The 21,988-nt window shown below is 45.3% G+C and overlaps 1 protein-coding gene across 5 annotated transcripts in view; it reads left to right on the top strand.

Moving 5' to 3' along the window:
• Window positions 1–21,988, top strand: part of KLHDC4 (kelch domain containing 4) — a 45,928-nt gene that overhangs the window by 10,121 nt on the left and 13,819 nt on the right. For all 5 annotated transcript variants that reach the window (XM_065567313.1, XM_005292242.3, XM_065567312.1 and 2 more), the window contains 3 exons: window positions 828–964; window positions 12,459–12,551; window positions 13,401–13,560. In XM_065567313.1, coding sequence (XP_065423385.1) covers window positions 828–964; window positions 12,459–12,551; window positions 13,401–13,560 — 390 coding nt within the window. The remainder of the gene's footprint in view (window positions 1–827; window positions 965–12,458; window positions 12,552–13,400; window positions 13,561–21,988) is intronic.

Genomic DNA, 21,988 nt, shown 5'->3' with positions numbered 1-21,988 from the left:
TCTTCAACGTGGTGCGCACAATGACATACATGCTTTTGTACTTGCCCAACTTCTGTTTGCAAATACCAGATCCCAGTGGAAATCCTGTGTTTGCACAAGCAGATAGCCAGTTAGGTATCTATATTACAACATACTTTCCTGCAAATCCATGATTTTCATATGCGTTATCTCTCTGCAAGTATAAATTAGGCTCATGCCCAAATCTTGGGAGACCGAGAACAAGGAATTGAGCCTGGATCTCCCAAATCATAGGCTGTTTCTCAGGCCGCTGGACCATCTTTCCTGTCATGGTGGTTCCTCTCGTGAGGTTGCCTGCCCTTTTGTGGCACTTTATCTACATGTAAGAAGGCAGGAACTTCCCCCTTTCAGTATGCCACTGTGTCTTCCCCAGACAGCCAGTGTGTTGTCTATGGGATGCATGGCTACAGCTGAACGATCGGAGAGTTGCTGCCAGACCCCAGTCTTTGGCATGATAGTCTTCTAGGGAGCTTTCCCTCTTGCTGGTGGGAGAGACTTTAAACATTTCTTTTGAAAGATAAATCCCAATGAATTTTCCCAGTGTGAGCCAGGTTAACAGATCTGGCAGCATGATGCTGCAGTGAAGGGTGCACCAGAAATCCACCGCAGACAATAAGCAATTTTGAATTTAATCTCCAGATTTCTCGTCCTTCCATCCCTTAAGAGCTACCGTAGCCAAGCAATGCCGCAACAGTTGCTGCTATTTGTCTGTCCTATTCCAGGAGCAGCTGCATGTTTGACTGACTAAATTCCTGAGCCCCTGACTTTTTAAAGGCTATCTGACACGTTCTTTCTCTCTCCCCTGGCAGGTTGCAGTGGTGCCCCAGGGAGGTGGACAGCTATGGGTATTCGGTGGAGAGTTTGCTTCTCCTGACGGAGAGCAGTTTTACCACTACAAGGATCTCTGGGTCCTGCATTTGGCCACCAAGACTTGGGAGCAAATCAAGTAAGTGAGATGTCCTGAAATTAACCCTGTTGACTTCAGTGGGAGCTGCATTTGCTCAGGCCCGGTTTGGTCCCTTGTGTGGCTGCGTGATTTTCCAGCTGTCTTCAGGTCTATCTTTGTGGGCTCTGATTATTTCTCATGGTGCATGTGCTAGAAAAGGTGGAGATGCTCTGTGACTCCCAGGGGGCCTGCACCCAGGAATCAATGGAAAATAAGAGAGACGCTCTCAGTGGGCAAAACTGTAGCCCTTTGTTATCGAACAAGTTCTGCAGCACAGCTGTTTTTCGGCATTGTCGTTTTCTGCCATGACCAGCTCTGTGTCGTGTGGCTTATTCTCCCCTCCCACTCTGGACAGCGACAGCTATCCTATTTTAATGCAATTCCCTTTCATTGCTCCATCCGTCTAGGCTCTTGGAGAGGCCTTGCCTTGGTTTTGAGTTCTGGTTGAAAAACATGTTTAAATATCTGGCCGCAGAGCAAAGCTCTTGCACACCATTAGCAATCACCGTCCCAGAGAGGCCCAGTGGTGGAATAGCTGAGGTCTTTTGCATATCAGCACCTCCCTGCACTTTGGCTGCTAGCTTTTGTGTTAGCTTTTATGCATTTACAAGAGGATGAAGGTGTCTTTGAGGATAAGGTGATGGACTGAGGTACAGCAGCTCTGGGTTCAATCCTTGGCTCTACTACTGACCCTCTCTGTGACCCAGAGCAAGTCACTTCATTTCTCTTTGTCTCAGTTCCCCATCTGTAAAATGGGGATAATAATCCTTACTGTGTCTGTCTTGTCTGCTTTGAGTGTGAGATCCTCAGGGCAAGCAAGGACTGTCTCTTACAGTATCTTTGCACGTATAGTAGGACAGTGGTCAGGGGATTAAGCCACAGGACTGGGAATCAGGAGACTTTGTTTCTCTCCTGATTTTGCAGCTGACTTGCTGGGTGACCGTCCCTGTTTTTCCCCATCTGTAAAATGGGGGTAAGAATACTTCCCTGCTTCCCAAGAGGATGTCAGAGGCCTAAGTTGCTACTATTAATGTAGTCCTTTGAAACCCTGGGATGGAAGGTGCGTGACATGCAGAGGCTGTCAGTGACAATGCAAAGAAACGGTTATGGGGGATTCCTGGCATGGGCTTCAGACATTTGACCACTCGAACAGAATCCAAGTGATTCTCATTTTCAACAGCCCCCTCCTGGTGGCTGAGAGGGAGTTCGTTAACTTTCAGACTGCTAGCACCTAGTGCTAGCGCCTGGACGCCAGACTTGCTCTAATTAGTTTTGGACCTGGAGGTGTCAGTCTAACAACAGACATAGTTTATCATGCGAAGGGGACGTGCAGTTTACTCCAATGAATTACTTCGTTAATTTGCTGGGAGTCATTGTTGAGCTAAATCCTCAAAAATGGTGATATTTTCTCAGGGGAAAGTATAAAAAACTAGTTATGATGGTCATTGGGGTCCCTGCAAACTGATCTACCTATTTTGCTCATATGAGTTTGGAAAAATCTGTGCTAGTGCATTGCTCTGCAGGTGACCTCCCCCTCTCCCTCTCCCTTCCCCCTCCCCCCAAAAATATCCAGGTGCTTCTGAGGGTTACTATTCTGGTAGGATGAAGTCTCTGGCAGGAGAGGAGGTACCTAGCATGAGCTTCTGTACACTGCTGAGACGGATTTAGAGTTTGCATTTCATTAGAGGCCCAGTCCTGCCAGATGTACGTGCCCTCAATTCTCATTGACTTTAGAAGGTCCTCAGGACCTTCCTGGGTCAGACCCTACTCCCGTATGTACTCGCCCTTTGATGCGTAGCTCTTGAGGTGCTGTGGGATTTGTTAGATATTCCAGCCCCACAGTGACAAACCCATGTGCATTGTACAATGGAAAGAGATCTTGGTTTCAAACTTCCAGTGCATGGTTATGATCAACAAACATGGCAAGCGGGGGGATATAGTTTTTGCATAACAATAAATACATTTCCCTTGAAGTCAATGGGAGTTGAGGGCACTCAGCACTGTGTAGGATTGGGCCCGTATTGAAATACCAGCTTTCAGGGTTAATGAGCAGAAGGACTAGGTACCTCTTCTTGCTGGGAGAGCATGATACCTCCCCCATGAAACATTGCCACATAAGAACAGAACAACTGGTCAGACCATGGTCTGTCTTGCCCAGTTTCCTGTCTCTGTGGCCTGTATTCGTGCTTCGGGGGGAGTGTACAGATCAGGGACATTTGGAGTGGTCACCCCAAGTGACCCCAAGCATGGGCTTGCATCCCTGTGCTCCATGAACTTGTCCAGTTCTCTTTAGAACCCAGTTGTACTTTGGGCCATCACACCATCCCATGGCAATGAGTGCCACAGGTTAGCTGTGCGGTGTGTGAAAAAGTACTTCCTCTTGTTTGTAGATGTACTTCCTCTCGTTGGTTGCTTGTGGTGATGCCTGGCTGCAATTCACTTGGTTGGGATTACATTTTGTTGCCCTCAAATATATGATTATAATTAGAGATGTAACTATTTCATAATTAAATCAATGTTCCTGTTTCTATGCATGCGGATAATCATTGCATCCTATTAACATTTAACAAGCCCTGAAACTTTTAACATTCACGATTCCTTTTCCCTGGGATCTTATGTCACCATGGCCACATGGCGTGCAACCCTGTGTCCATTTGTCCCCTTGTTTTGCAGGCGACGCGCTTGCTGGAATCCAGTCTTTGAGTCTGGTCTGCATTTCATGATAGCACATGTGCTATGCTCCTGATGTTAAAATAAAAACAAAGTGCATCTCCGCCTCCTCTTTGGGAAGAGGTCCAAGATCTGTGTTAATGAGAGATTTCGCGGAGGAGGGGGGGAGACGTCTTTGTTTTAATGCTAACCTGACCGAGTGCGAAAATCAAGTTTCTGCTGTCTTTGTGCTGTTTCATGTGGCATCTTGATTACAGTCTGCAGGGGAAGGGGGGAAGGACGAACAAAGCAGATCAAATCTGCTGTGTTACGTTTTTGTCAGAGGCGTGAAACATGTTGCACTTGCTTTATTTGGAACTTTTGCCTGCTCTTTTGGGCCCCGATCCTGCATGTGTGTAGCTTTATTCATGAGAGTATTTCCATTGAAGTTTATGGGAATGTTGCTGTGAATAAAGTTACACACCTGCTTAAGTAGTTGCCAGACGGAGGTCTAGATGCTGGCTACCTGTTGGGATTATTGCTCCCATGGGGATGGGTGACGCCAGGCATAATCAATCCATTGTTACTAGAAGCCCGTACCTGTTGAAGTCTGTGTTTGCAGAGTACCTGAATACCTACTGGAGTTGCGTGTCAAAAACATGAATGAGTGTGGTGATTGTGGAGTTGCTGGACCAGTGTGGCTACGTTGGAGTCATGTTGCATTAGCAACTCTCGTGTTCTGAGGCTTCAGTTAGCAGGTGCAACATCAGCTTAACACACACACACACTGTATAGCCTGCATGGAGATGAATGAATGCAGTGGGCAAATTTATCCAGTGAAACAGCGGAGCCCAGTATATGGGAGATTACAAGTTTGCCTTCTGCCAGCACCTTAACACTGTTGATTTGATTAATCCGTGCCACTGGGATAGCAGGTGGTGTTGCGAGAGAACTGCTGTGGAAAAGAATTGAGCAACAAACCACCCCTGTTCTAAACAGCTGTTTCTCCAGCCTTTCCCTGTGTTCATCTTAAAACAAAAACAAAGAAATGGCTGGAAAAATGGAAGACAATTTCCAAACTGTGCCAAAAATTGATTTATTGAGATTACCCTGCTGTGGGCTTTGAAATGTGGAGTGGTTTCAGGTGACGCAAGCGCACACTTGACAGGTCAGTCCATCGTGTACGAGGTGCATTCAGTGTTTGTTGGGCTGCATGGCTTCATAGAACCATCTTGGAGCACCTGATTTCGACCCCTTTCATCCCTTCCAATAATAGCCTTTTGTAAAAGGCTCCTGGGGCGCTAGAGTCCTGAGTTCAATTCCTGGCTATGCCACAAACTTCCTGTCTGACCCTGGGTATGTCACTCAGTCTCTTTGTACTTCAGTTCCCCGTCTGTAAAATGGAGATAATGCTGCTATTTTTCTTTCACTTTCTGTCTGTCCTGTCTTTGGGGCCCAGGGACTGTCTCTAGCATGAGGGGGACCTGAATTTGATTTAGGTCTCTAAACGCAATTGTCATGCGAATAATAAGAAGAGCGTGTGTGGGGTTTGTGTTTAGAGTCCTAATAATTTCTTACATTATTTATTTCAAAGCTTCCATGACATTTCAAACTGGAATATTTACTTCTGAGCGAATAAAGTGTAATGAAGAGTCCTGTGGCACCTTATAGACTAACAGACGTATTGGAGCATGAGCTTTCATGGGTGAATACCCACTTCGTCGGTGCATCGTATCATGCTCCAATACGTCTGTTAGTCTATAAGGTGCCACAGGACTCTTTGCTGCTTTTACAGATCCAGACTAACACGGCTCCCCCTCTGATACTAAAGTGTAATGATTACACAGACTTCATCTGTGACTTTAGGCATGTCTCTCAATCTGTGCGTCAGTTTCCCGTGTGGAAAATGTGGATAATACTTCCTGTCTCCCGCTCTTGTACTGTGTTGTCTATTTAGATCGCAAGCTTTGTGAGGCAGAGACGGTCTCTCACTATGGTAGGTAGGTACAGCGCCAAGCACAGTGGGGCCCCAGTCTCTGCTCTTAGACTCTAGCTGCTACTATAATGCAAATCATAACAAATAAGCTCAAAGCCCTTCACATACTACGATATACATGCAGCTCTATTGAATGCAGCCACCTCTGGGGTGGAGACTGATGCATGGTAAATTAGCCACCAGTGGCGAGGCAGATGAAATTTTAGTCAAGGTTACACGGTAACACCATTACCTGCTCTTCCGTGCCTCAGTTTCCCCAGCAGTAAAATGGGGATAATGATACTGATGTCCTCTGCAATGCATTTTGAGATCTATGGATGAAATGCGCTAGATAAGAGTCAGATATTATAAGACTGTGACCCAGGTCCCAGGGGAGCCATACTGAGGGTACTTAGTTTGGGCAAACTGCAAAGAGTGGGGCAGACAATCCCCACCTGGTTTGTCATTCCAGTACTTAAATCCACCAAAGTTAGCCTCATAACTGCTTCTATAATACCTTACTGGTTGGTTACCCAAAAAGTTAGACCTCCACCCAAGTCAAATATGATGAGGATTACTGAAAATCTTATTCATCATATAAGAAAGTTCTACCAATCCCAAAGGATCGGACACATTACTTCCCAGGTTAATAAATATTTCAGATCTTACCCAAATACGCACTTACAGCCAATTCTTATTAACTAAACTAAAATTAATTAAAAAAAGAAAAGAGAGAGAGTATTAGTTAAAAGATCAGTATACATACGCACAGACATGAGTACCATTCTGAGATCAGTTTTATAGTAGAGATGGTGAACTTTGTAGTTGCAAAGAGTTCTTTCAGAACTAGTGCATAGTCCAATATTCATGTTTAGGGTGATCCAGGTGGGACTGGAGATCTCAGGCTTACGACTCAAGCTTCCCCTGCATAAAGCATCCAGCAGATCTGAGATGAAAAGGATCAGGGCCCAAGACAGTTCCAGGCCTTCTCTTGACAGCTCGGCGTTCTTAGGCGAACAATAGGCAATTATCGAGACTTTGAAGTAGACCTATTTCCTAAGCATCACCAGTAATTAGCTACACGGATTAACAAAAGGCAATTGCCTGTTTTCCACCTTTCGCAGGTGATTTGCTATATACTTCAAAGAGAGATCAATACAGTGATATCACTATATTTACAGTTCATTAACTGAATACAGCATAGACAGGAACTGTTTGATTACATTAACTTCTGACATATGTATGTATGTATGTAAACACACAAACCTTATCTACCAGTATGTCTCTAAAGGTTGAATTTGGGTCATTTATCCTACAGGATGCTTAACCCTTTCTGGCATGTGTCACAAAGACATATCTGGGCATCTAGCACAGAGGCAGTGTAGGCAAGACCGTAGTCTTTTAAGTCCCCACTGAAAGAACCACAAGGTTTTGAATGTGTGAACCTGTGTAGGGTGAACAGTTGAGATCATCTGCTGGGATTTGAACTTACGTTTCTAGGAAATCTAGTTATTTCAGTCCTGGAGCTTAGGCCAGAAAGGATGGCTTAGTGATTTAAAGCCTAGCAGTTCGTGCTACTGGGCCTTTAGCAACGTCACAGGAAGCTTGAGACGTGTGGTCTAATTGATACTGATAGTTTTGAAATAAGAAAAGACAGAGCCCCAGTGCTTTGCAAAGGCTGAGAGGTAAATGGAGCTATGATCCTAATGCCTGTGCTGTGTGTGTCACCACACAGATCAAAGCAGCAATATTCACTACTGGACACATGTGACGTGTAATTATTGCAGCCATTTTTACTTGTTTGCATTTTGCACGCATATTTTAAAATTCCAGCAGCTATGTTGAAACCACCTTTGTTTGTTTGTTTGTTTGTGTTACAACAGTGCCCAGAAGCCCCAATCCAGACATTATTTGTTGACCACTCTACAGCAGAACAAAGTTTTAATCAATTTGCATCTTTTCTTCCTGGAGAAAGCATTCATTTCTAGGCAGACAGCTCTCTATGTGTGGCCCCAGTTCACGCCCCAGAGTGAGCCAATGAACCCCCAAAAGCCGGGTTGATACTTCCCTATATGGAACTCTGTCTACCCTGTGACCCCCTTCACTGGAGCCCCTGAGTACTAGCAAGCACTGTGATACGTCTCGGACAGTTTTGTGAAATATGCTGTAAATATTTCTGACAGCATTTTAGGAGCGATTGCTTAACACCCTTTACAAAGCAAGCTGGAGCAGTCCCCAGTGGCGCGACTGCTGCTGGAATCTTGTGTTTAGTTCAGGTGCCTGCAATCCAAGTATGTTGATACATTGGAGAAGGTTTAGAGAAGAGCCATGAGAATGATTAAAGGATTAGAGAAATGCCTAAGAGTGGTAGACTCAAAGAGCTCCATCATCTTAGTTTAACAAACAGAAAGTTAAGGGTTCACTTGATTACTCTGTAAGTATGTATGCGGGGAACAAATATTTGATAATGGGCTCTTCTGTCTAGCAGAGAAAGGTCTAACACATCCACTGGTTGGAAGTTTGAAGCTAGACACATTCAGACTGGGAATAAGGTGTGCATTTTTAACAGCGAGAGTAATTAACCATTGGAACAATTTACCAAGGGTCCTGGTGGATTCTCCATCACTGACCATTGTAAAATCAAGACTGGATGTTCTTTGCTAAAAGATCTGCTCTAGGAATTTTTGGGGGGAAGTTCTATGGCTTGTGCTATGCAGCAGGTCAGACTAGATCAGAAGTCGGCAACGTTTGGCACGTGGCTCGCCAGGGTAAGCACCCTAGCGGGCTGGGCCAGTTTATTTACCTGCTGACGCGGCAGGTTCGGCCGATCGCGGCCCTCACTTGCCGCGGTTCACCGTCCCGGGCCAATGGGGGCGGCGGGAAGCCGTGGGCAGCACATCCCTCGCCCGCGCCACTTCCCGCCGCCCCCATTGGCCCGGGACGGTGAACCGCAGCCAGTGGGGGCTGCGATCGGCCGAACCTGCCACGTCAGCAGGTAAATAAACTGGCCCGGCCCGCTAGGGTGCTTACCCTGGCGAGCCGCGTGCCAAACGTTGCCGACCCCTGGACTAGATGATCACGATGGTCCCTTCTGGCCTTGGGATCTAGGAATGAGTCATTGGGGTTTAGGATGCGTTTCAGTGTGGCATTGTCTGAATGACAGCTCTTCTTGCTTCCGCACCACTTGGCAGTATTGCAGCCAGAAGGCCCAGTTCCCGCAAGATTTTGTGTTGAAGGTGCAGACTGGAAGCCAGGCTGTGCCTACCTCTCCACAGATGTCTTTTGTGAGCACAAGCAAGTCACTTGAGGGGCTGATTTTCAATCGAGTAAGCACACATACACGCACTTAATTTGTGTGTGCAAATGTTGTGATTTTGTGCATCAGTGTGGTAATTGCATGTGCAAATTATAAATTAGATACACAACAGATTACTTGTGCATTTAATAGCTAGGGAAGTGAACACAGTTATGGTATTTGTGTGTGAAAATAAACAGGCCTTTTGTGCACATATTTCCAATGTAAACCTTTGAAAATCAGGCCCTGGAATGGCTGTGCCTCAGTTTCCTCTTATGTAAATTGAGGTAAATATCTCTTGCCTCATAGGGTAGTTGTGAAACTAGGTTCATTAGTGTGTAAAATCTCTGTGAGATCCTCTGGATGGGAGAAGGAAGAACAGGAGGACTTGTGGCACCTTAGAGACTAACAAATTTATTAGAGCATAAGCTTTCGTGGACTACAGCCCACTTCTTCGGATGGGAGGTTTATGGACATCCCAAGAGGTCATCCTCATTAGTATAATAGAAACATGTTGTTCAAGATTTACTTATCACTTTCTGAGGGAAGGAGTAAGATTAGCCAGGTAAATAATGAATTCTTGAGTCCAGGGACTGAATTCTGATCTCAGTCACATTGGTGTAAATACAGAGTAATTCCGCAGACATCAGTGGTGTTTCTCTGAATTTGTGCCGGTGTAACTCCATTAGAATCATCCTTTCCGTGTCTAGATTAGGTCCTGTTCTCCTGATAAAAGCATTGAGAATTTACAGCTCCCTCCCACCTGGCTGCATTGTGATCTCAACCCCCATGAAACAAAGCTTTAATCGTAGACTTGCTCAGCCTGTCTCTGAAATGTGTTTCTGGCCCACGAAGAGGGTACAGTATTTTACATTATTGCCAGGATTCCTTGACCAGATTATGAAGTTTCCTATTTGGTGGTGTGAGTCGTATTGAAACCTTCTGTCTCTATAGACAGGTACATCTTTAGATGATTCTGAGCTTTTTCTTTTCAACCTTTCCAGGGTTTTATCTGAAAATTATGATAAAAATGGATTAAAAACTGAAAGTAAATCATGAGCTAAGAGCTGAGTGGGATTTCCCCACTCTTTATTTGTGTGTTGCCTTTTAAAGATTATAAATTCTTCAGACAAGAGAATTTTGTTACTATGGTGCACTAAGTTTTCTAGCAAAAAATTCCCACTACTGGCGATGGTGGTACTAGTGTAGACAAGACTTCCGTAGCAAGTGATGTTTTTAACATTGCCCTGTCTAGACCTATTCTGGGCAGGGTTAGATGACACAGTGGTTAAAACACCAGTGGCTCGTCTACTCTAATGCTCCTACTTTGGGGCTGCTCTGGTGGTAACAATGGTGGGAAACTTAGGTAAAAAACCATAGAATAGAGAGATCCCCTATGTCAGTGAAGTGCATAGAACATTACTGGTCTAGGGGTTAGAGGGGTGTTTGTGCTTATTCAAAGTGTTATTTAACCCTTACAAAATATAAAAGATGGGTGAAATTTTCAATTTAAACTGATACATTTTGCTCCATTGGGGTTAAATCTTGCCATCTTGTTAAATAATGCTGTATCTTGGTGAGCATGGGAGAGATCTTAGCTGGAAGAGATCTTAACTTCTAAATGCAGAAATCCATTTGGGGACCAATTTATTTGAAAATCTCTCTGCCGTGCTGTTCTCTATCTCCCTTGGGATCTGTCTCTGATTTTGCAGATTCCCTTTGCAATTTAAATGGAAGAGAGTCGTGTCCCCCCCCCCCCCCCCCCATACCTCGCTTTCTCCAGTGCCTTGTTTTGAGGTGGAGGAGGAGGGAGTTGACGCCTGACATGAAGTTTCAGGATAAAAGTATTTTTTAAAATAAGGATTGTATCTTGGGAGGATTTTTGTTTTAAATCAAATGTTACAGAGTAGACGTTCATTTAAGGCCCATTCCAGCAAGGTGCCTGCTCATTCCAGTAACCACGTTTTAGCATCTCTTTTGCGTTCTAAATTGCGATTTTTAGGGAGGGGAAGAAAAATCTTCTGATCCGAAGCGCAGTGAAGGTCAATGGGAGTCTTTCAGTTGACTTCACTGGGTTTCGGGTCAGGCTTCCGATTGGAATATTAATTGTTTGGAAAACATGGAGTTGATGGCACAGTTGCGTGTGCTTGTTTATTAAGCACAGTCATGAAAATCAACGAATACGCTTTTTACCATTCAGAAATGGGAATTGGCTTCAGAGAGAACACTGACAGTAGAGACCGAGAATATCTATGGGTCCAAAATTGCCTTGAAAGCATGGTTTTATTTTATTGTAAACATAGATTTAAAACCCTCTTAAAAAAAAAAAAGGCACTATGCTCTGGGGAAACCTACTGGCAATTCCTTTATCAGAGAGAAAGAAAATAGTGATTTTAATGCATGATCAAACAGAAGATGCCTTTAACAACAAAAGCCTAGAAAACTGCACCTCCTCCTGCTAGAATAAAAATACATGAGAGCAATTTTAATTCATTTCTTACCTACGCTACTCCTCGGATTGGGTTTTTTATTCTGACTAGTGTGAGATTGTCATTTTGAGGAGAATTTAGGGCTAATTTGCTCTTATCTGTGGAAATCTACCTTGGCTTTTTATAGCTATATAATGCCAATTGAAGGATAGCAATGGATTCTTTCAGCCCTTGATTAACAAGTGGCTTGCAGTTCCATATTCATTTAGGCGATGATTCTGCAAAGAGGCTCATGAGTTAACTTTATCTATTTGAGAAGTCCCATTGAGTTCAGTAGTGCTAATCACATACATGTTCGCAGGACTGGTGCCTTAGCAGGGATTAATATGTGTAGAATTTACCTAGCGAGGCAAAGAACAAACAAGGGAATAAACTGGAAGTTTCCATATGAATTTGTGCTGGGCCTCAAGCACAAAGCTGTATCTAGAGTCCCCCAAGTTTGGGAGTGTTGGTTCAGGCTGATTTCTAATGTGCCTATCAGTCAAATAAGGGTTCACTTCTGTTAATGTGGTTGATCTTTATTGTTCTTCAGAAAATGTTGCTTTCAGTTGGTTGGGTTCTTCCTACTGCTTTTGGGCATTGACAGCTAACCCCCTGCTTATTTAACGTCTAAAATAATAACAACTCTTTACACCGCTAGAATGCCTTAATCTGAGGAATTCAAAGTGATTTACAAAAACACTATGTAAGCATCTTTGTTTTTCCTGTGAGTCAGGTATTATATCCTTAGTACAGGCTGATAAATTGAGGCAGAGAGGATAAGTGACTTGCCCAAGACCTCAGAGGGAAGTCAGTGTCAGAACCGGGACTAGCATTCAGGAGTTCCTGGCTCCCAGTCCTGCACTCAGATCGTTAGACCATGTTGTTTTCTCTGTCTTTCTCTCAATCGTGGGAGTTAGCTGCTATTCATTAAACTCTCCTGGAAAATTAGCTGCTTGAGTCATAATTGAGAAGGCTTCTAGATCTTGGGTAGCACAGAGAAGCTGAATGAGCTCAGCGAACTGTTGCCAATATCTTTAAATAAGAACGAACTCTGAAGTCAGTAAAAGGAACCCTCACTGATCAGTGTAATCACTTGCTTTTCAGGGTAACAGGGGGGCCCTCAGGAAGAAGTGGACACCGAATGGTAGCCTGCAAGAGACAGTTAATCGTCTTTGGAGGATTCCACGAGAGTGCCAGGTTGGTTGCTCCAGGATTCATAGATTTTAAGGTCAGAAGGCATCATGACACTCACGTAGTCTGACCTCCAGCATGACACAGGCCGGAGAATTTCCCCTCTTCATTCCTGTATCAAGCCCAACAGTTTGTAGTTGAGCTAGAACATATCTTTTAGCCATCCGGTCCTGTTTTGAAGATCTTATGTGAGCGAGAGTCCATCGCATTCCGCGGTCAATTATTTTGTTGGTTAATTACCATCACTGTTCAAGATTAAGACCGTACTTCCATTTGCCAAGCTTCAGCTTTCAGCTGCTGGCTCGTGTTAGGCCTTTGCCGGCTAGATTACAGAGGCCTTTACCGTCAGAAATCTTCTCCCCACGCAGGTACGTATAGACCATGATCAACCTCCTCTTTGATCAGCTAGATAAATTACATGAAGAATAGGGTGTTTTGAGCGTTGCACTCTTTATTGGTTCAGGTGATCTCAAAACAAGTAGTTACTGTGTTAGCTCTTTTGTTGGGATTCTGCTGTTTGCCAGGATTTGCTGGGACTCCTTTGGAAGTAATGATTAATACAGAGCAGAGAATCTGGGAGAGGTTTTTTGCTACCTGCTAAAGTAGCTTTCTCAGCTGTACATTGGTGCTGTGCACTTGTAATTTTTGCCCTAGCAAATTCAGATTTTACACTGCACGTCATGTCATAAATTCATCGGCTGCAGAGGAAATGAACCTGCTTTTAAAAGGTGAGGCCCACAAGGGGCTAAATTACTTGTCCACCTCTTCAGAGCGTCCCCATTGTGTCCCCGAAGTGACATTTTACCCTGTGCTAAATGGCAGTCTTTCATGGCAGTCTTTGTGTGCCCTAACTAGAGATTACGTGTATTACAACGATGTGTATGCCTTCAACCTGGACACTTTCACATGGACCAAGCTGTCTCCGTCAGGGACTGGCCCTGCTCCAAGGTCTGGCTGCCAAATGGCTACCACTCCAGAGGGCAATATAATCGTCTATGGTGGCTACTCCAAACAGGTAAGAGGTTCCTCTTGGTGAACTGGGGCAGTCAGAGGAAGGAGAGCCTGCTGGCTAGGGCCCTAGCCTAGAACTTGGGAGACCTGGGTTAATTCCCTGCTCTGCCTGTGTAGCCTTGGGCAAGTCACTTAGACACTGTGTGCGTGAGTTCCCCATCTGTACAATGGGAATAATAGCTCAGCCCTGGGGTGTTCAGTCGAAATACATTACAGATTGTGAGGTGCTCAGATATTACAGTAATGGGGCTCAGATAAGGACCTAAAGTAGGTAGATAAAAGATTGGAGATAAAGTCTCCGAGCATATGCCAGCCACTCACAGCCCTGAGTTCAGAAGAGACCTCCCCCACAGGCAGGTTATCCCATAATTGCCTACTGTAGCGTTTTTTCCACCTCCCTCTGAAGTATGTGGTACTGGCGGCTGTTGGAGATAGGGTGACCAGACAGCAAGTGTGAAAAATCAGGACAGGGGGTGGGGGGTAATAGGAGCCTATATAAGAAAAAGCCCCAAATATCGGGACTGTCCCTATAAAATCAGGACATCTGGTCACTCTAGTTGGAGACAGGATACCGCAGTGGCTGGGACATGGGGTCTGACGGTCTGGCAGCTCCTGTGTTGTTTTCTGTAAATGAAAGATGTGTTTTTCTGAGCCCAGGTTTGCTGGGCCTGGAGCCATAGGAGTCCAGAACCAAAGTTTGCTGATGGTGTCTGATAAATTCCAGTGTATCATCAGTGACTGTTGGCCAGCTGGCCAGTGTCTGATAAATGGTCTTTTCCTGCCTCGTACCAGTAACAACCAGCATCTGGGAGTTCACTGGCCCTTAACGGGTCATGTCTCAGTCTATTAGATACCTACACTGAAGACTACAGCTGCCAAAATTGGGGTTGGGGGACTTAGTAGCAGGCCGCAGGGCAGAACATAGGAGGCATCAGTACCAATATTTCCCATGATTTTTCAACTTGTGGCAGATGGACTGTCCTTTCTTGATAATACCCTCCGGCCCCGTCATGCCACCCCAAAGCAAATATAAATGCCCAGCCTGTGTCCAAGAATGTCTCGCCCTCCTGAACCCAGATAGGAAAGTGTTTCTGCTCAGCCCCATTGCCCCTCAGGCAGCTGCATTCCAGCACGCATGGCAATAAGGCAGGAGCTGCCAGCCTGCATGTCCTTTCTCGCACTACTGAAGGGGTTAAGGGAGCACAGCTAGTTTGCAAACTCAGTCAGCCAAAAGGAGACCTTTGATCAGCACCAGGCTTCCTTTGCACGGCTTCTTGCCTTGTTAATCAAGGTAATTTATACAGGCCAGCCCTTTTGACCATATGTCCTCATTGACCAAGTGTCCCTGTCTCCACGCTGGGAGGCAGGAAGTAAACATTTCATTGGCAGCATTTGCAAAAGGCTCCTGCAAACGCTTTTAATGTTTATAATGCAGCCCGTAGCAGCAGGATCTGGGTTTTATAACTCAGCAGAAAGGCATCTCTTCCAGCAGTGCAGCATCGGGGGAGGAGGATGCACTGTTCTTCTGATCTGAATAAATGAGCGAAGAAGAGAGGAAAAATATTCCAGCTTTATATTTAGAAACATTTGTGCCTCCTCACGGCCCTGCGCTCATGGCTGCATCTTCTCGGATGCACATTTGTTTAAGTAGTAATAGCAATATGGAAGATTTTCCACCTGAATAGGCTTTGTCCTGCTCCTTGCTTTTCCTCTCCAATTGCTCTGAAGATTGGAGAGCAGCAAAACCTGCTTGTCAGATGTGGGGGTTCTGCAGGCCACCGAAGGCAGCTGGGATTGGGTTATGTGCTGCAGCCCATGGAAATTAAAGCTTGTGCGGTTTTTTTGTTACAATTGGCTGCTGTACCAAGCTGAGCTGCGTCGCAATGTTTCCGGGTTACTTTTCTTTTAGGAATTTGGCAGATGAATAGTGTTAGGAGCTGAGCGAGCATGTCTGGCTGAAATTCAACCTTCCTGGTTAAAGCCCAAACAGCTGGCCTTTGTGCAGGGCGCTAAGCAGGGATTCGAATAGAGTGCAGTTCCTCATGGACCCAAAGGACAGCTTTTAGACTAAAACAGTGGCAACTGCTGGTCTGCACACTATGTGAGGTACTGGGCCGGTAAATCCAGAGGCCTCTCACGGCGCACACGGCCCTGTTCATGACTGTCATGGAACCCCTTTCTGTGTAGTCCATTGGGGAGCGGAGACTATCCCTCTGCATGACTGATCTGCCTGCACATCCCTGTTCTGGGCTTAAGTGATACCTGGGGCCTTGCGTGTGTCCCCCAGAGCATGGGTGAGTTTCACACTTAGTGGGTAAATCCAAAGACCTGTTGTATCTTAGCTGCAAACTGTGACCCAGTGCACTGGACAGAATTAATTTGTGTGGCCTGTAGCTGCCAAGAGATGTCAAGGTGACAATTTTCAGACCTGTCCTGATAGTTTCATTTGCAGAGATGAGTAAAATTACAACGAATGGTTGTTTAGTACTTGATATCTCTGCTGACAACTGATTATGGAGTTGAGTCTCTCTAGATTCGGTGAGAAGTCCATCAGCAAACTGTGCATTGTTTAGAATAATTTGAGTATAGGCTCCCAGAGACAATGAGAGGGGTGCAGGTGTGTGTGTGTGTGTGTGTGTGTGTGTGAAATGCTGTACTGAGAACCAATGGCATTGCACACAGCTGGACAAGCACCGAGCAAGACACGGTTCCTGCCTCAGCTACTGAAGGAGAGAGACTGCACTGAAGAGAGCTATGAAAAAATTTAAGCTAGACAGAATGAGGCTCTGCAGCCTGCATGTGTAACAAGCCAAGTGACCAAATGGAGCTCCATTCACAAAGCCAGCTGGAGATTTTTCTTGGGGCTAAGGTCAGAGCTGGTGTAAATGGGTGCGATTTGCACGGAGGTCTCTGGGCCCAGTTCCAGTGTGGAGATTACATACGATGGTTCAAGAAAGCAAGTATCAATTGTAATAGCTTCTCCTTATTAGCGCTGTCTCCGAACAGCTCAGCCATGCGGCTTAGTAGGCATGGCTGGGGGGAAAATGATCTGACTCAGAACCAGGACGTTCACTGTTAAGGTTGGAGCTCCAGCCTTCTCTCTGCCATCCAAGCTGCTATACCACCACACAAGCTTTGTGGAGCCCTGAGCGAAGTCATCTCATCTTTCATTTTCCTACGTTTGATCAGGAACGTTTCCCTCCCCAGAAGATCCTTTTCCCCCCTCGGCTCGTCCACTTGTCCCACCCAGCCTGCCACGTGAGCTGGAAGGGCAGGCAGCAAGGGAGGGGAGGGAATTTGGTCTATGTCATGGGTTGCTGGTGTTAGCGTTAGATGGCATTTGGGCTGGAGGGCCAGTAGTGCATATTGTGCAGGGCCTTGGGATAGTACAGGGCCTGTGGGTTTAAAGCTGCCCCTACAGTGCAGGGAGCTGACCACACAGTTTTAGCCTTGATGATGAATCTTATTGCTGTTTTGATTCTAGCTGCAGCCTAAATGTTGTTTGCTGTGGTGTGTGTGTATGATGCACAGCATCTGAAATGCACCTGTTGATTCTCACGACCAGTCTGTCAGGTAGCTAAGCAGTAAGTATTATGGGGACACTGAGCTAGAGAGGATGAAGTGACTTGTCTGAGGCCACATAGGAGGGCAGTGGCAGAGCCAGGACTCGAACCCAAGGCTCTGGACTCTCAGCCCCCTGCTCCAACCCCTTGGCTCCTTCACTCCTGCTCCAAGACGAGTGAAGTGCAGATTGCAAATGGCCAGCAGGTAAATAGTGAAAAGTAAATATAAATTTCAAAATTCTTTGAGCCTTACTAATCTACGATTTTATCAATAGCACTGGGAACAATATACCTACTAGTATGAGAGGGGTAGCCGTGTTAGTCTGAATCTGTAAAAAGCAACAGAGGGTCCCGTGGCACCTTTAAGACTAACAGAAGTATTGGGACCATAAGCTTTCGTGGGTAAGAACCTCACTTCTTCAGATGCATGAAGTGAGGTTCTTACCCACGAAAGCTTATGCTCCCAATACTTCTGTTAGTCTTAAAGGTGCCACAGGACCCTCTGTTGCAATATACCTACTATACATCTTCACAGTATCCCTCTATTCAGGTGTATTCTAGCAAATATTCTCTCTCATTTTCATGCAGGCTGAAAATAGCAGGGGCTACTTATTTGGCTGCTGTCATCCTCATGCCTTGAAAAGTAACTTAAGGGGATCTTATCAGCTATCTCTGGTTATACAAAAAAATCCCCTCGGATAATTTATATTCATTCTTCACCCACTCATCTTAGTTTTAAGACATTCCCATTTTTTTGGCTTTCTTTTTTTGTGTGTGGCAGAGAAAGAGAGCGCTGCAGCTACTGCATCTCGGGCTGTTTAAAGTAATGAGAGTGCGCTATTGCTAGGCAACCTTAGCAGAGTGTGCCTGACTAGAACTCTGAATGCAGCTGGGAGACGTCAGGAAGCTAATATTGTTACACCTCACCGGTGAAAATTGGCTAGAAACCGCATTAGGGCACCTTGTGGGAGAGAGATTTTTGAATGCACAGAAGTATGCCATAGTGCATTTTAAGGGGTAGCTTTCTAATGCCTCTTTTTAAAAAGCAGATTTGGTTAGGCTCTCACTTGCTGAAATGCTTAGAGGGATGAAATGTGATTGTCATCAGTTGTTGAGTCTCTTGAATATCAAAAGGTTCTGTCCCGCATCCTGGCCAAGACTCCTGTGGGTTGAACTTTCAACAGTGGTCTTTGATTTTGCACTTAAAATCAGTTAAGACAGAGCTGAGTTTCAATGACTTCACTATAGAGTGCCCTGAATTCTTATCCTGGCTGTAAACACTGTGACCAAGCCACTTAACCGTTCTGTGCCTCAGTTTCTCCTTCTGTCAAAGGGAGATGAAAAGCCTGACCTCCCTCCCACACTAGGGCTGAGGTGAGTATTCATTAGTGAATGCTTGCAAAGAACTTTGTAATTGGAAACATAAAAATGTTATTTATGAATTGTGGATGCAAACAATATAAGGTAGAGATCTAACACTCTGAGTTGTGCTTGCAAAACAAAGAATTGGATGCCAACATTATATAATGGGAAATTAGAGTGAGGGTGGAAGCCCCTTTAAAAATGTGGACCTCTGTGTGATAAGGAAGGTGCTTAATATTGCCAGGTCAGAGAGCAACCGTATGTTTCTGTTGAATCATAGTGCTTTGTAATCTTGCTTGGTGTCTGTGCATTTTAACAGCGATTTGTGTGTGTGTGTGTGTGTGTGTGTGTGTGTGTGTGTGTGTGTGTGTGAGAGAGAGAGAGAGGCATCTCTTTGAAAACAAGGAATTGTAACTCCCACTCCACCTCATCGATTTTTTTTCCGTCCTTAAAGCATTATCATGTTTTCTATACAGTGTGTTTACTACAGGGAGCCACATGGTTTTCAGGTGAGAAATAATGCAGTTCTTCCTCATAGCCCTTATGATACTGGAGCAGACAGCACTCGGAACATGTAATTTCCCCCCCACCCCGCACTGTTCAGATTGCTGTGGTTAACAGCTGTGCTGTTAGCAGATCTATGCCCCTCATCGTTATGTGCCCCTTACACGCGCGTGCACACACACACTCTTGTGCCCCTATGTAAAAAAAAAAAAAAAAAAAAAAAAGCCAGAACATAGCTTGGATTGTAGGGAAAATAACATGAATCCTTTATTGTGATGAGATGCTGATGTAGACACTAACAGTGTTAATTGAATTGGTATTTGCCGGGTGTTTCCTTGAAGGGAACATTTTCTTTCTCTTGCTTTTTTGTTTGTTTGTTTTTTGCACTGGAGGCTCCTCCCAGGGAGATGGTTACTAGACTGTCCACAGTGGAAAGCTCCCAGCTTTCTGTGTGCTGATACCTGCAGCACCGAGCTCCCCTAATTACACCCAAGAAATATACATCAAGTCAGAAATTTGCTGTGTGGCTTTTTTTTTTTTTTTTTTTTTTTTTTTTTTTTTTTTTTTTTGGTCTCTTAGTAACAGCCGATGTGGACATAAAGAGCTCCTGCTGTTTCCCTCTTTCTCCCAAGACACAAATGTCATTGATGTCTTACAGAGTTTCTGCCCCCAGCTTCCCAAAGCTCCTACCTCGCTCAGCTCAAGTTCTGCAGCAGGAATAATGGCTACTGTATTTGGGTCTGGAGGCTTGTTATATATAGAGCACTGCAGGCAACCGGGCACCACCCCAGAAGAGGAGAATACTTCCAGTGTAGTGTTTCCATTCAGTGCACCAACAAAATGCGGCACTTCTGGCAAATGATACAATTCCTGGCGTGCTGTCCAAGCACCAGTGCATGTGGTAGGCAAGAGGTTTGGATGTCAAATGTACACCTGTATTTCTTGGGAGACTTCTACTGTTGTGCTGAAATTCAAGGTAGGGGACACTAAGGCCTGCTGAATCCAGAGCATAATGCATTTTTTGGACAGGAACACCTAGGAGCAACCAATTTCTTCATTCACACGCAGTTATATGGGAGCAGGGGATGTAGTAGCAGACAAAACACTTGCTGTTCAGCATCTGGAACCAAGGTTCAAGTGTGTCTTGAGGAGCTGCATGAGTTTGTGGACAGGAGCTCATGCCCCATAACCACCCTGGGTGGGATTTTTCAAATCACTAACTCTGCTCCCATTGATGTCAGTGGTGAAACTCTCACCACAGAGTTGGCCTTATGCTGAGTGCTTTGAAAATCTCAGCCCACGTGTAAATTGACATTGCCGGCTCTGAAGAGGCCAGGGGCGAGGTTGGGGCTGGAGACTGATCTGCCCCTCGCTGTTGGAAGGGAGTGCCTCCCCTGGCCGCTGGGGCGTGGGAAGCTGTGGGAGGTTCAGTCGGCAACTGCTGTGAGACTCTGTAACATATGTGTAACAAAGCCGGATTGCAGTGCGCATCGCTATCTTTCCTTTCACCCTTAGGGACACTAATACTCACCCATAGTTTAAAAGATACAGACCCCGTGTAGAAATCAGGGCACCAGTGCTGTTTCCATTGGAGTCAATGGGAGCCGAATAGTGATCAAAGGCTGTTAGCACTTTTCTGCAGGCCAGGGACTCCTCTGGGCCTCTTTGGTGGGGTGGGATGCCATTTCCAACAAAAGTGGGAGAGGTGGCGAAATCCCAGGGTCCCAACAGCGGTGAGAATTCTCAGGACGGGAGCTAAAACAATGATTCTCTTACCCACATGCAGGGTGTTTTTCCCTAATACTTCAGGGAAGAACAGAGATGCATTGGGCTAAGATATCGCAATTCAAGCTGTCCTCTTGGTCTAGAGCCCATTGATGTCAACGGAAAGACTTTCATTCATTTCGGTGGGATTCGCATCAGCCTCTTAGAGTCACATTCCGCCTACGGGTACGTGTGAGGCTCCTACTGAATTCAGCGGGAGCTGGTGTGGACAGACCTGAGGGCAGAATTTGGCCCTTTGGTTTTTGAAAACCTTCCTCCATCTTCCTTCAACCAACCTGCCAGAGCTCATCCCACTGCTCCCACCAGCTGCCCTGAATCTCTCCACAGATCCTTGCAGCCTCCCTGTGCACTCCATGTCCCATTTCAAACCTCAGCTGGAAACGTGTCCTGCCTCCCTTTCTTCTGTCTCTGCCTTTCTCTTTCCTCTCTCCCAATAGTTTAACATTTGACCCTGTAACAATAATCATACTATAATATACTACACCTCTACCCCGATATAACGCAACCCCATAGAACACAAATTCGGCTATAACGCGGTAAAGCAGCGCTCCGGGGGGGTGGGACTGCGCACTTGGGCAGATCAAAGCAAGTTCAATATAACACGGTTTCACCCATAACACGGTAAGATTTTTTGGCTCCCGAGGACAGTGTTATATCAAGGTAGAGGTGTATTATGAATGTATTATTATTGTTGTAACTGTCTCATTGAACTCATGTACGTACCTGTGTGAGGAACAAATATTTGATACTGGGCTTTTCAGTCTAGCAGAGAAAGGGGTAGCACAATCCAATGGCTGGAAATTGAAGCTAGACCAATTCAGACTGGAAATAAGGTGTAGTTTTTAACAGTGAGGGTAATTAACCATTAGAACAATTTACTAAGGGCCGTGGTGGATTCTCCATCGCTGGCAATTTTAAATCAAGACTGGATGTTTTTCTAAAAGATCTGCTGTAGGAGTTATTTGGGGGAAGTTCTCTTTCCTGTGTTATACACAAAGTCAGAGTATGATCACAATGGTCCCTCCTGGCCCTGGACTCTCTGAATCTGGGTATGTTTTGTATACAAGATGCTGTACGAGATGGAGTTGTGTTGTGTTCTCTGAGATGGGCCTGAGTCAACATCCGGGATCTGAACACTCCTGAATTTTGCACCAGACCATCCTGGCTTGGTCCCACTTCCCATTGCGCTTCCTGGATCCTGTTTTCAGAATGAATCTG

Source organism: Chrysemys picta, chromosome 14 (genome assembly GCF_011386835.1).
Source record: "Chrysemys picta bellii isolate R12L10 chromosome 14, ASM1138683v2, whole genome shotgun sequence".
NCBI lineage: Eukaryota > Metazoa > Chordata > Testudines > Emydidae > Chrysemys > Chrysemys picta.
This window is presented reverse-complemented; position numbering and strand designations above follow the sequence as displayed.